At 41.0% G+C, this 14,465-nt stretch overlaps 1 protein-coding gene across 1 annotated transcript in view; it reads left to right on the forward strand.

The window, feature by feature from the left end:
* The window catches only part of ablim3 (actin binding LIM protein family, member 3), an 81,224-nt gene extending 72,183 nt beyond the window's left edge, over positions 1-9,041 (forward strand). The window contains exons 16-21 of the mRNA XM_062999621.1: positions 2,018-2,047; positions 3,841-3,896; positions 4,000-4,060; positions 5,169-5,176; positions 8,472-8,552; positions 8,645-9,041. Coding sequence (XP_062855691.1) covers positions 2,018-2,047; positions 3,841-3,896; positions 4,000-4,060; positions 5,169-5,176; positions 8,472-8,552; positions 8,645-8,758 — 350 coding nt within the window. The 3' untranslated portion in view covers positions 8,759-9,041. The remainder of the gene's footprint in view (positions 1-2,017; positions 2,048-3,840; positions 3,897-3,999; positions 4,061-5,168; positions 5,177-8,471; positions 8,553-8,644) is intronic.
* Positions 9,042-14,465: the final 5,424 nt, after the last annotated feature.

Consider the following 14,465-nt stretch of genomic DNA (forward strand, 5'->3'; position numbering starts at 1 on the left):
TGAGCCCTTAAGCAAGGCCCTTAACCCTTAATTGCTTAGACAGTATACTGTCACAGTACTTTGGATAAAAGCGTCTGTTAAATTCCGTAAATGTAAATGCTTCGTTGTTATTTAGGGGTCTCTACAGCAGTTCTACTCCGATCAGAGAGATAACAAAGAATATGTAAGTTCAGATCAAAAACAACAACAGATTAGCGACTGTATTTTGCCGTTTTACTTAGTGCCTTTACTTTCCTAGTCATTGTACACATGAATGTAATTTCTGTAACAAGAAGGTACCAGTTAAAAGCTTAAACTGATATGTTTACAAAGGCGCGCAATAAATCACGGCACAGCAGCCAAAATCCAAAACACAGCAAAAAAATCATAACCACTGCTTACCTTAGTTTATGTTCTTCCAGATGCTATTAAATTTATAACCGTGTGTTGTATCATTAGGAATATAATCCGTATTTTGTAAATGTGCTTATAATTAAAAACCTCCAAACTTTTCCCGGTTGTGAAGTAAAACACGAACTCGTTAGAAAGCCAATCAAGCGTTTCATTGACACATCATCTGTGTGACGAAGCTGAATAAATGCAAATAACAGCATTTCTTACTAATGATTGGTCTCTCAACCATTAGTGCCAATTCTGTAGGAGCGTTCCATTCACCACAGTTGTTCCACAATTTTAAGTGAGATTCCAATCCAAAGGTAACGAAAAAGTTCAAATGAAGTGAACTTCAAACTGTGTAGGGAGTAGGGAGCAACGCTTCATCACTACGCCGGAAGCTGGCTGTAACATTTACCCACTGCGTGCGTTGCAAGTTAAGACGGCTGGAGCATCATAGAGAGCAGAATATTTATAATAATAATAATTAGATATATATATAATTGTCACACATAACTAATGTTAACACATGCTGATGCTAGGTACTCGTTTGTGAGTCATGAGTCGAGTCCGAGTCATTTAAAACAAGTCTGAAGTCGCTGTGTGTGCGACTTACTTGCAACTCTGACTCGAGTCACAGACTTAAGTCCCCATCTCTGACTCCGATTACCAGACTTGCCCTTCCTGAAGCAACTCTCCTATTTTTAAAACAGTCAAACAGCCAGTGGGTCCAAATACTTTCTGAATCCAATGTAAAACTATATGTCTATTTCAATTGTAGTGTGGTTTGAGCAATAAAACAGATTTAAAAAAGATCTTTTCTATCTTCCCAGTGTTAGGATGGATTAGGCCTTAGTCTTTTCCTTTCCACACTTTCTGTCTTTCATCTCTTGCTTTGTATCTTCATCACTTTCCCTTGATATGCATGCGACCTGCTCGCCTCATTTCTATTTTGGTGTCTCTCATGGGAAAGTGCACAAAGCAGCTGGAATTCTGCCCCACACCCAATACCATTCTCTCTCTACCTCTCTGTCTACTTCTCTTTTCCTGTCTATTTCATACTTTTTGCTCTCCACTTAGCCCAACTACTGGCTCCTGGTTTTTTCCTTTTTTAAGTCAGCAGGCTTGTTGTTTTACTTGAGAATTATAATGTCATACAAGGAAAATGGCAATTTAGTCAATTAAGCTTAGTATTTAATCTGTCGCGATGCTTCGAAGATCCATTTAAAGCATTGCACATCCATGGTTATTAGAACAGTAAGAAGGTTTTTGTCATCTGTTTATTTACAGTTGTGGTATTTAGCAAACGCTTGAAAACAATTAGAGCAACTGAAGGTTAAGCGCCTTGCTCAGGGGCCCAACTTTTCAAAATCGAACCAGCAACCTTCTGATTACTAGACCAGTACCTTAACCACTGAACTACCACTGTCTATGAAACAATATTAATTGCTTGCTTATGACAGTATGATTCAACAGAATCAAGAACGTTATGGCATTAAATTGATCAGGCATAACAATATGACCACCTTCCTAATATTGTGTTGGTCCCCCTTTTGCTGCCCCATACGCAACCATCTGTGTAATGGTAATATGTTAATTTCTGTTAATTAATATAAGTAATAAATATCATATTTCTCTTTTTCAGCTCCTCAGGTGCTCTATCCAGCTGAAAATGGTGAGTAAATCCTTATACCTCACTTCCATGTCTTTTTAATTAGGAAGGCCTAAAGTAAAGTTGGGCAGCATGGCTGCTCAGTGGGGGGTCGCCTCACAGCAAGAAGGTTCTGGGTTGGAATCCCAGATGGAGCAGTCCAGGTATGTATGGAGTTTGCATGTTCTTCCAGAGTCTGTGTGGGTTTCCTCCGGAAGCTCCAGTTTCCTCCCACAGTCCAAAGACATGTAGTCAGGTGAACTGAAGATACTACATTGCAGTAGGTATGAGTGTGTGTGTGTGTGTGTGTGTGTGTGTGTGTGTGTGTATGTGTATGTGTTTGCCCTGTGATGAACTGGCAACCTCAATGGCTAGGCTTTTCAGCCATCCCCCTTTTAGACGTAGCCAATTATGTCTGTGTAGACACATGACCGGCCAATAGCACTGTTAAGATTCAAACCCCCCAAGTGCTTAGTGTTAAAGTGAAATACTTGTATAAATTTTTTAATTGGATTTAGGCAAATTTTACACTATATGACCAAAAGTATGTGGACACTCTCTTTATTATTGAGTACAGACACAGCTGTTTAAAACAGTGATGTAAAATAATATATCAAATAAAAAAATTAAATATTAAAAAAATGAATAACAGTTTGGGGAAGGCCCATTTCTGTTCCAGTATGTCTCCAGTGCAGGAAGACATCTGCACAGATGTAGTTTAGCTAATTTGGTGTGGGAAAAACTCCAACGGGCGGCACGGTGGCTTAGTGGGTAGCACTTTCGCCTCACAGCAAGAAGGTCCTGGGTTTGATCCCCAGGTGGGGCGGTATGGGTCCTTTCTGTGCGGAGTTTGCATGTTCTCCCCGTGTCCGAGTGGGTTTCCTCCCACAGTCCAAAAACATGCCACCGGGCTAATTGAAAACACTGAATTGTCCTATAGATACCTAGCCGCTAGATGCACAAACCGGTGCGTTGTAGCCCGGATAAAATAGGGAGGATTGTGTCAGGAAGGGCATCCGGCGTAAAAATTGTGCCAAATCAGTGCGGACCATGATCCGCAGAGAGCCGACCCCGCAACCGAACGGGACGAAAGGCCAAGGAAAAGAAAAAGAAGGTGTGGGAAAAACTCCAATACAGTTATCAAACCCATTGAGCATATTTTGGGATAAATCATAACATGATTCTTAACAGATTTCCAAAGAAACGCTACAAAATCTTGTAAAGTGTCTTCCTAGTACAGTAAAGGCACTTATGACTGCAAACGTGGGGCAACTTCATGTTAATGCCCATAATTTGAAATGAATGATCAGGTGTCCACATACTTTTAGTCATATAGTCTCCTAATGGAATTCATAGGGCTTATAAGGCTTCTGGCACTTTTTGAAGCGATCGTAGTTGTTAGGGGTGCTTGGTGGAGAAACCTGGAGGAATTTGATGTGTTAAACAGCACCCTCTACTGTCCAGTACTACAACTGCAGGGAAATGTGTGCTTTACCACCGCTTTATCCTATTTAGGGTCGCGGTGGATACAATTCAGGTCGCCAGTCCATCACAGGGCAAACACACACACTTATACCTAGGGTATACTTATACCTATCTCCAATTAACCTGACTGCATGTCTTTGGACTGTGGGAGGAAACCAGAGCTCCCGCAGGAAACCCACGCAGACCGCTCCACCTGAGAATCGAACCCAGGACCTTCTTGCTGTGAGACGACAGTGCTACCCACCGTGCCGCCCTGCAGGGAAATGTACAGAATAAATATGTAATATAATTTAATGTTTTGATTCAATGCTGTTTGTGTTGTTCTTTCCTAGAGTATATATCCAAATCATCGTCTTTACCAGGGTATGGCAGGAATGGACTTCACAGGGTAGTTACAAGCTATCAATACATCTGCCAATAAGCATGTATGATATTTAAAGCTGTATTAAGTCAACTTGATTTGATTTTCTTAAATAATGTTTGTTTTCCAGCAACAAAATACAGACTACTTTCAGTATGACAGTGGCAACGCAGTCAACTGGGGAATCCGAGGTAAACTATACCAGTTTTGCTGTTGCTTTAGTAATGATGCTACATTATACATCGATTAGGCATAACATTATGACCACTGACAGGTGAAGTGAATAACACTGATTATCTCTTCATCACAGCACCTGGTAGTGGGTGGGATATATTACACTTCAAGTGAACAGTTTATCCTCAAAGTTGATGTGTTAGAAGCAGGAAAAATGGAATTTGCCAAGGGCCAAATTGTGATGGCTAGACGACTGGGTCAGAGTATCTCCAAAACTGCAGCTCTTGTGGGGTGTTCCCAGTCTGCAGTGGTCAGTATCTATCAAAAGTGGTCCAAGAACCGGCGACAGGGTCATGGGCGGCCGAGGATCATTGATGCATGTGGGGAGCGAAGGCTGGCCCGAGTGGTCCGATCCAACACACAAGCTACTGAAGCTCAAATTGCTGAAGAAGTTAATGCTGGTTGTGATGGAAAGGTGTCAGAATACACAGTGCATCACAGTTTGTTGCGTATGGGGCTGCATAGACGCAGACCAGTCAGGGTGCCAATGCTGACCCCTGTCCACTGCCGAAAGCGCCAACAATGGGCACGTGAGCATCGGAACTGTACCATGTGTGCGTCGCATTACCTGGGGAATGCACTATGGGAAGAAGGCAAGCTGGCAGAGGCAGTGTGATGCTTTGGGCAATGTTCTCCTTGGGTCCTGCCATCCATGTGGATGTTACTTTGACATGTACCACCTGCCTAAGCATTGTTGCAGACCATGTACACCCTGTCATTAAAACGTTATTCCCTGATGGCTGTGCAGCAGGATAATGCTCCCTGCCACAAAGCAAAAAATGGTTCAGGAATGGTTTGAGGAGCACAACAACGATGTGCTGGACAAACAAGTCTGATCCATGGAGGCCCCACCTCGCATCTTACAGGAGTTAAAGGATCTGCTGCTGACATCTTGGTGCCAGATACCACAGCACACCTTCAGGGCTGTTTTTGCAGCAAAAGGGGGACCAATACAATATTTATGTTATGCCTGATCGGTGTATATTAATTTGTGTGTAATTTCTTGGTACAAAATAATCGTAAATGTCAACTTACACCATGTCTATGTCTTTTTCTTTCCTACAGAATACAAGGTGAGTTCTGAAACCATACTAAACCACACACTTTCTCTCAACACTAGGAAGCTGATTTACACAACACCAGCTCAATAAACTCTCCGGGGTTAACACGTCAAAACAGCAACGTCCTGCTGGTCAGAAAAAGAGGAAACCGGAGAGTAAAGAAATTAGTGCTTCCAGGTCTTAAGGTCCTGGGAGGTTTGGCTGGACAGCCGCCTGGGGCCAGACAGCGGTCAGGAAGGGGTAGAGGAATGACCTCTTGTCTAGAAGGTTGCAGTGTTGCCAGAACTGGTTTCCTGCCTTTGTCTTTGTAGCTACCGTGTTGCTGGGTCTAATTGAAACTTCAGGCACAAATGATGATTTTTGATGGTTGGTTCACTCTTAGGAAAGGATGAAGTTTCAGCTAGGGTTGCGACTTCCTGAGAACCATACCAAACTTTCCACAGTGCAACACAATACATTCCTTATAGATGCAGTAAAATCTCAGCATCAGTGTTCAATCCAGCTGATACACACTCATCAGCCATAACATTAAAACCACCTCCTGTCCATTTTATCAGCTCCACTTACCATATAGAAGCACTTTGTAGTTCTACAATTACTGACTGTAGTCCATTTGTTTCTCTGCATGCTTTGTTAACCCCCTTTCATGCTGTTCTTCAATGGTCAGGACTCTCCCAGGACCACCACAGAGCAGGTATTATTTAGGTGGTGGATCATTATCAGCACTGCAGTGACACTGACATGGTGGTGGTGTGTTAGTGTGTGTTGTGCTGGTATGAGTGGATCAGACACAGCAGCGCTGATGGAGTTTTTAACTACTGTGTCCACTCACTGTCCACTCTATTACACACTCCTACCTAGTTGGTGCACCTTGTAGATGTAAAGTCAGAGATGATCACTCATCTATTGCTGCTGTTTGAGTTGGTCATCTTCTAGACCTTCATCAGTGGTCACAGGACACTGCCCACGGGGTGCTGTTGGCTGGATATTTTTGGTTGGTGGACAGTAAGGTGTTTAAAAACTCCAGCAGCACTGCAGTGTCTGATCCACTCATACCAGCACAACACACACTAACATACCACCACCATGTCAGAACAGCTTTAAAGGGGGTTAACAAAGCATGCACATAAACAAATGGACTACAGTCAGTAATTGTAGAACTACAAAGTGCTTCTATATGGTAAGTGGAGCTGATAAAATGGACAGGAGGTGGTTTTAATGTTATGGCTGATGAGTGTGTATCAGCTGGATTGAACACTGATGCTGAGATTTTACTGCATCTATAAGGAACGTATTGTGTTGCACTGTGGAAAGTTTGGTATGGTTCTCAGGAAGTCGCAACCCTAGCTGAAACTTCATCCTTTCCTAAGAGTGAACCAACCATCAAAAATCATCATTTGTGCCTGAAGTTTCAATTAGACCCAGCAACACGGTAGCTACAAAGACAAAGGCAGGAGGTGTAGGAGGTGGTTTTAATGTTATGGCTGATCGGTGTATAAAGTATGAGGGTTCTTCAAAAAGTGTCCGCACTTTTAAAACTCCATTTATTAGGAATTTCTAAAACAAATGACATCCCTTTTCTACACAGTCACCTTCCGATGCATTTTTCCCAGCGTCGTACCAACTTTTTAATGGCATCTGCAAATAATCTTTTTGGTTGAGCATGTAGACACTCTATTTAAGAAAGAAGCTTTCTATTTTTCCTTTGCCTCTTATTATTATTATTATTATTATTATTATTATTACCATAAATACTATAGCAAGCCATACTTTTATTTTCTTGTAGTTCTAAAAAAAACTTCATAGTGCACTGGCATAGATGTGTGTGTGTTTGCTGTACTGTACCAGCGTCCTGAGGATCTGCGTTTGACCCTCTTTCTAGCCCAAGTGAGTTTTTTAGGTATTTCGAGGTATTTGTTTTAGGGTTTTTTTTAGGTATTTTATGGTATTTTCTTCTTTGCCAAATGTGTAATGGCTATATCTGATTTACACTAGGTTAAAACAAGGTGTGAATGGGTTAACAGGTTGGGTTAGTGTGCTTGTCTGCTTTGCGCCTAGTGTTTCTCTTGGTACTAAATAGGATGAAGTGCTAAGTGAAAAGAAATGGTTAAATAAAAAATGGCAAAACGTGTCCCAGTTTGCCTAAATTTACCATGTATGTTATGTGTATGGGCAGTTGTAGCCTAGTGGTTAAGGTGGACTGGTAATCAAAAGGTGGCTGGTTCAAGCCCCACCTCTGCCAGGTTGTCACTGTTGGTCCCTTGAGCAAGGTCCTTAATCCTTAATTGCTTAGACAGTATGCTGTCACAGCCATGGGTGGTTCGTTCCTTAGGGCGATCAGGCGACGCACCACGAAAGGGCGAAAGGGAAGAAATTGTTCTATCACGTTCAACCAGTGTTAAACTATCTGTGTCTGTTCTGAACAGTCTGTCTTGCCTCTGAATATCGTAGTCCAATCAGCGTCGAGTTGTGTTCCGTACAGTACCGCCCCTTTTGGGCGATTTCAGTCTGATTGAAAATCGCCCGGATTGCTCTGATAGACTCTCATATTAAGGCACTTTTTTTCGAACTGTAGGCACTGCAATTCCGTGAGGTTCCTGGAGGGCTAGCACTTACGTGCTTGCGTCACACGTAACCTGGTGTAGCGATAATTGGGGCAGCTAGCGATCTCGTCAACATGACTACCATTACCTCAGTTCGAAGCAACTCCATCGTGTCATTAAGGGAAATGCCATTCAGTCTTAGTAGTAATCAGGATAAATTAACAACTAAAGAATTAGGGCCACCCAAACCAAATTTAATCATCAAGCAAGTATCTACAAAGGAGGGGAAATCATATCAGTTACAAGTAAATTACAAGTAAGTAATGTCATTTTTAAATTGTGAATTGTGATTGCACTTATTGTATCTCCTCAATTGTTTAATTGTACTTCTTCATTCATTGCACATCAGCCCCGATACCAATCTTTATTCTGGATCTGCTGCACCTAAAATAAAATGCTGTCTGATGAAGACTGAATTAAATTGTTAGTGTGAAGGCTTTACTTAATTTTATGATTAATGGTAAAGCTGGTCTCTCTCCATGTTCAACGTTATTTGTGAGGGCAAACTGACAGATGACTTCAGATGTTAATTATTGAAGCTTTAATTTACCTATTGAATGGGTCACCTTGGCCATCATTGCAACAATTGCCCCCCCCTGAGAGATTTGGCAGGAGCCGCCACTGGTCACAGCACTGTAAGTGTCTGCTAAATGCTGAAAATGTACAGTATGTGACAGTGGAGTCCAATATATGTCTTTCAACAGGTTTATCCATATGAGAATCTAATTGTGACCACGAGGGGGCGAAACAGGTTACCGAAGGACGTTGACAGAGCCAGGCTGGAGGTCAGTCAAACCTTAGAAAAATAAATATGAAACTGCATTTACTGCAAATACTGCATTTAATACCCACACGTCTGATCCCTTGACTTTCCCAGAGGCATCTTTCTCCTGAGGAGTTCTACCAGGTGTTTGGCATGACCATGGCAGAGTTCGACCGACTGGCATTGTGGAAGAGGAATGAGATGAAGAAGCAGGCCAGGCTGTTCTAAGTTTTTCAAAACTGTCTTCACACAAAATAGAGACCTGCTTGCCAGTCTTGTTCCACCTGGCAGCCAAATGAACAGCAGTAGCACCACGTTGCTGAGTATGTGCCAGGCACATAACGAAGTATTAACTGTACCAAGAGCTGTGAGCGTAGGAACAAAAACGAAAAGAGAGAAAGCAAAGGTCTAGAAGAACGAGGAATCTGAGGGTCACTTTTGATTATTGTAGTTTAATATGAAGACTTAGGATTTTTTGCCTTAAAGTTTTGTTAACTTATGCACCAGCAAAGTGACTAGAATGTAGACACTACATTATTTACACTATGGAATATTTTTTGTTTTTTTCTTGTATATTACACTTCTATTCTAATATCTTCTTAGCTTTTATTTGATTTAAAAGGACCATTTTAAGCTTTGAATGGAAATTTACACTGATCAGCCATACCATTAAAACCACCTCCTTGTTTCTACACTCACTGTCCATTTTATCAGCGCCACTTACCATATAGAAGCACTTTGTAGTCCATGCTGTTCTTTAATGGTCAGGACTCTCCCAGGACCACCACAGAGCAGGTATCATTTGGGTGATGGGTCATTCTCAGCACTGCAGTGACACTGACATGGTGGTGGTGTGTTAGTGTGTGTTGTGCTGGTATGAGTGGATCAGACACAGCAGCTCTGCTGGAGTTTTTAAATACCGTGTCCACTCGCTGTCCACTCTATTAGACACTCCTACCTAGTTGGTCCACCTTGTAGATGTAAAGTCAGAGACAATCGCTCATCTATTGCTGCTGTTTGAGTTGGTCATCTTTTACACCTTCATCAGTGGTCACAGGACGCTGCCCACAGGCTGGATATTTTTGGTAGGTGGACTATTCTCAGTCCAGCAGTGACAGTGAGGTGTTTAAAAACTCCAGCAGTGCTGCTGTGTCTTATCCACTCATACCAGCACAACACACACTAACACACCACCACCATGTCAGTGTCACTGCAGTGCTGAGAATGACCCTCCACCTAAATAATACCTGCTCTGTAGTGGTCCTGGGAGAGTCCTGATTATTGAAGAACGAACAGCATGAAATTTGGCTAACAAATCATGCAGAGAAACAGATGGACTACAGTCAGTAATTGTAGAACTACGAAGTGCTTCTATATGGTAAGTGGAGCTGATTAAATGGACAGTGAGTGTAGAAACAAGGAGGTGGTTTTAATGTTATGGCTGATCAGTGTACAAGCTTTTGCATGGGAGTGGAAGCCAAAGTCTCATTCTACATAATGTAAACAAAAGCAGAAAGTCTTGGACTTGAATGGTAAATGTAATTTAAAAAATTTAAAGTAATTAGACACAGTCTTAGGAATGTGGTGAACCATCATTAGCAAGTTGTGATGGTAGGTATAGTTAAAAAATGGGTAGTTTATCGTTCAAATAAGTTTTCACATGCACTTATTTATCCAAAACTAAAACACATAAGTAAAAAAGAGGGTTGTGAAGCAATGTGATATATATATTATTTTTTCTTTTAGACATTGCTTTGTTGTATGTATTTACTGTATGTTTGTAAAGATGGGAGATAAAATTTGATTTTAAGCAGCAACATTTACGTTATTTAATAGTATTTCGGAGATTTTGGGCTGTCATGATAACAATTTTTGAGTTAAGAACATAACATCATATAGGTAATATTTGCATTATGCTTGTTTTACTCATTTTGAATGTTTGGGTTGTACAATTGAGTAAAAGATTAATTAAATTAATTAAATGATACTTAAAATATGACGACAGAATTAAAAAAATATATTAATACTGACTTAAAACTCAGAGCTGTTTAGACATAACATGAAGAGCACCACTTTTATAAGTAAAAGCTTATTCATTAATAGGAAGTACATTTGTAAAGTAGTAAAAGTTAATAAATACATATATTACTACTCTGTAGTTTTTATTATTACTATTATATTATAAAGGTATGTGAAGCACTTTTCCACACTTGTACATGCAGATTACTTGCTCTCATACATAAATAGAAACAATCACGGTACTTATTTTTACCCACACAAATACAAGGTGTGTTGTAAAGTAATATTTTTTAAAGGCTGCTCAAGTGGCGCTGCGGTAAAAACACACACTGGAACCAGAGCTGGGATCTTGAATACATCGTATTGAATCTCAGCTCTGCCTGCCAGCTAAGGCTGATTGGCCACGTGAACAACGATTGGCCTGTTGTTCAGATATAGGCAGGAATAAGCCGGATATGGTCTCTCTCTCGTGACTGGTGCAATTACGACCTCTGCTGGCTGATTGATGGCGCCTGCACAGAGATGAGAAAAGAGTGCTCTCAGGGTGTGTCTCTCCGTACACAACGCTGAGCTGCACTGCACTCGTCAAAGTGTAGGTGATAAGATGCATACGGCATGCTGCCCACGTGTCGGAGGGGGCATGGGTTAGCTTCGTTCTCCTCAATCAGAGCAGGGATCGGCATTGGTGGAGAGGAAGCATGACGCAATCAGGCAATTGGACGCGCTAAAAAGGGAGAAAATGCATAAAAGAAAATATATATTTAAAAAATTTAAAAAAATAATGATGTGATTTCAAACAGGTGATGTCAACAGGTGATTGTAATCATGATTTGGTACAAAAGCGGTATCCACAAAAGGATAAGTGGAGCAAAGATACATTTAGAAATGTTCCTAGATTGGAAGGGATTTGCATATTTCTTCCTCGACTGTGCATAAAATTATTAAACGATTCAAGAAATTTGGAGAAATTTCAATCCATTTTTGCATTTCATGCCTGCAACACATTCCAAAAAAAAGTTGGGACAGTAAAGCATTTACCACTTTGTAATGTTGCCATTCCATTTCACCACACTTAAAAGACGTTTTGGCATCGAGGAGACCAAGTGATTTAGTGTTTCAACTTTTATTTCGTCCCATTCTTCCTGCAAACACGTCTTAAGATGTGCAACAGTACGGGGTTGTCGTTGTCGCATTTTTTGTTTCAAAATTCTCCACACATTCTCTATTAGGGACAGGTCAAGACTGCAGGCAGGTCAGTCCAGTACCCGTACCCTCTTCTTCCACAGCCATGCCTTTGTAATGTGTGCAGCATGTGGTTTTACATTGTCTAAAAAATGCATGGACGTCCCTGGAAAAGATGACGTCTTGAAGGCAGCATATGCTGCTCTAAGATCTCAATGTACTTTTCTGCATTAATGCTGCCATCACAGAAGTGTACATGACCTTTGCCAAGGGCACTGACACAGCCCCATACCATGACAGACCCTGGCTTTTGGACTTGTTGCTGATAACAGTCCGGATGGTCCTTTTCGTCTTTGGTTCATGTCTATAGACCAAAATCTATGCAGAAGAATACATTTATTTTCGCTCACAATGGGCCCTTGGCTTTAGATAATGGTGCCACTGAAATGTGTTTTAAGCCAGATTTTACAATAACAAATAAGGACAGCCACAATTGAAATAAAGGCAAGTATAAATGACACTGAATTTAAGCAAATTTCCTTTTCCCTGTGCTGCAGTCATACTTTTTATATATACTATATATATATATATATATATACATATATATATATATATATATATACAGTATATATATATATATATATATATTTTTTTTTTTTTTTTTCTTTATGCATTTTCTCTCTTTTTAGCGCGTCCAATTGCCAGATTGCATCATGCTTCCTCTCCACCAATGCCAATCCCTGCTCTGATTGAGGAGAACGAAGCTAACCCACGCCCCCTCCGACACGTGGGCAGCAGCCGTATGCATCTTGTCACCTACACTTTGACGAATGCAATGCAGCTCAGCGTTGTGTACGGAGAGACACACCCTGAGAGCACTCTTTTCTCATCTCTGTGCAGGTGCCATCAATCAGCCAGCAGAGGTCGTAATTGCACCAGTCATAAGAGAGAGAGACCCCATCTGGCTTATTCCCGCCCATATCTGAACAACAGGCCAATCGATGTGGCCGCTCAGCCTTAGGCAGGCAGAGCTGAGATTCGATATTCAATAAGTATTCAAGATCCCAGATCTGGTTCCAGCGTGTGTTTTTACCTCTGCATTCATACTTGATAATAAAATAAAAAATTACTGTGATTTCAAAAACTCAAAACTGTGACAGCTCATCTTATTATTTGCTTTTCTGCACATCTGACCCTTGTTTTAAAGAACAACACTGAGCACTACTGCGCTAACTCGGACCTCAAAAGTCCAGACCTCAAAAACAGCCAGGTAAAAATGTCTCTTTATTTTACACCTCTGTGTGTAGTGTTTTCTACCTGTTTGTCATTAGAATGTGAAGTATTGTACCAGCTTCAGACTAGTCAGGTTGAACGGTGAATATAAAACATATTTTATTTATTTATTTATTTTTTTATTAAACAAACCATCTGCAATTGCAATCAAAATTCTTCAACCACCATTGCAAATTAGGTTTATTGGCAAAATTTACAGACTTCCAGCTGTTTGCAATAAACCAATCAAACAAGAACACTTTAAATAGCTCAACTCGACTAATATAACAAGCTAAAATACCACTTTTAATGATTACTTAGCAGAGCACTTTGGTGTTATGACTGTAAACGTGATGCATAGCCAGACACCAGCTATTGGCAGCATTCCTGAGATATCTTTAGCCTTTCCTCATGGTCAATGGCCTCCAGTTCACATGTTACAACTGCCTTCTTTAAATCCAACTAAAGATTTTCTATGGGGTTTAAATTATGCGAATTTGATGTTCAATAGGATCTTCCAGGACTTCTTCTGAAACTAAGCTTTGATTGACTTTAGGGTATGCTTAGGTTCATTGTTCTGTTAGAAGCTTCAGCTTCCTCACAAGGCATGGCCTCTTCTCCTAGGATTTCTTGATACTTAATTGAATCCAGCTTGCGCTTTACATGCTGAAGGATTCCAGTGCCAGAGAAAGCCCAGCAGCCCCAAAGCATCACCAAGCCATCAGTGTTCTAATCAGCGTATGTTTTATTCTTTCTCCTCCAGACATACTGCTGATCCATTGGACCAAAAGGTTCCAGTTTTGTTTCATCACTCCACAGAAATACATACAAAATATAGCTTTAAGCGTATAATGGAGCTGACTTTACTTGTGCTTTTTGGGTCAGTAGAGGTACACCGATCAGCCATAACATTAAAACCACCTCCTTGTTTCTACACTCACTGTCCATTTGATCAGCTCCACTTACCATATAGGAGCACTTTGTAGTTCTACAATTACTGACTGTAGTCCATCTGTTTCTCTGCATGCTTTGTTAGCTCCCTTTCATGCTGTTCTTCAATGGTCAGGACCCCTACTGGACCACCACAGAGTAGGTATTATTTGGGTTGTGGATCATTCTCAGCACTGCAGTGACACTGACATGGTGGTGGTGTGTTAGTGTGTGTTGTGCTGGTATAAGTGGATCAAACACAGCAGCGCTGCTGGAGTTTTTAAATACCGTGTCCACTCACTGTCCACTCTATTAGACACTCCTACCTAGTTGGTCCTCCTTGTAAATGTAAAGTCAGAGACGATCGCTCATTGCTGCTGTTTGAGTTGGTCATCTTCTAGACCTTCATCAGTGGTCACAGGATGCTGCCCATGAGGCGCTGTTGGCTGGATATTTTTGGTTGGTGGACTATTCTCAGTCCAGCAGTGACAGTGAGGTGTTTAAAAACTCCAGCAGCATTGCTGTGTCTTAT

Source organism: Trichomycterus rosablanca, chromosome 8 (genome assembly GCF_030014385.1).
Source record: "Trichomycterus rosablanca isolate fTriRos1 chromosome 8, fTriRos1.hap1, whole genome shotgun sequence".
Lineage (NCBI taxonomy): Eukaryota > Metazoa > Chordata > Actinopteri > Siluriformes > Trichomycteridae > Trichomycterus > Trichomycterus rosablanca.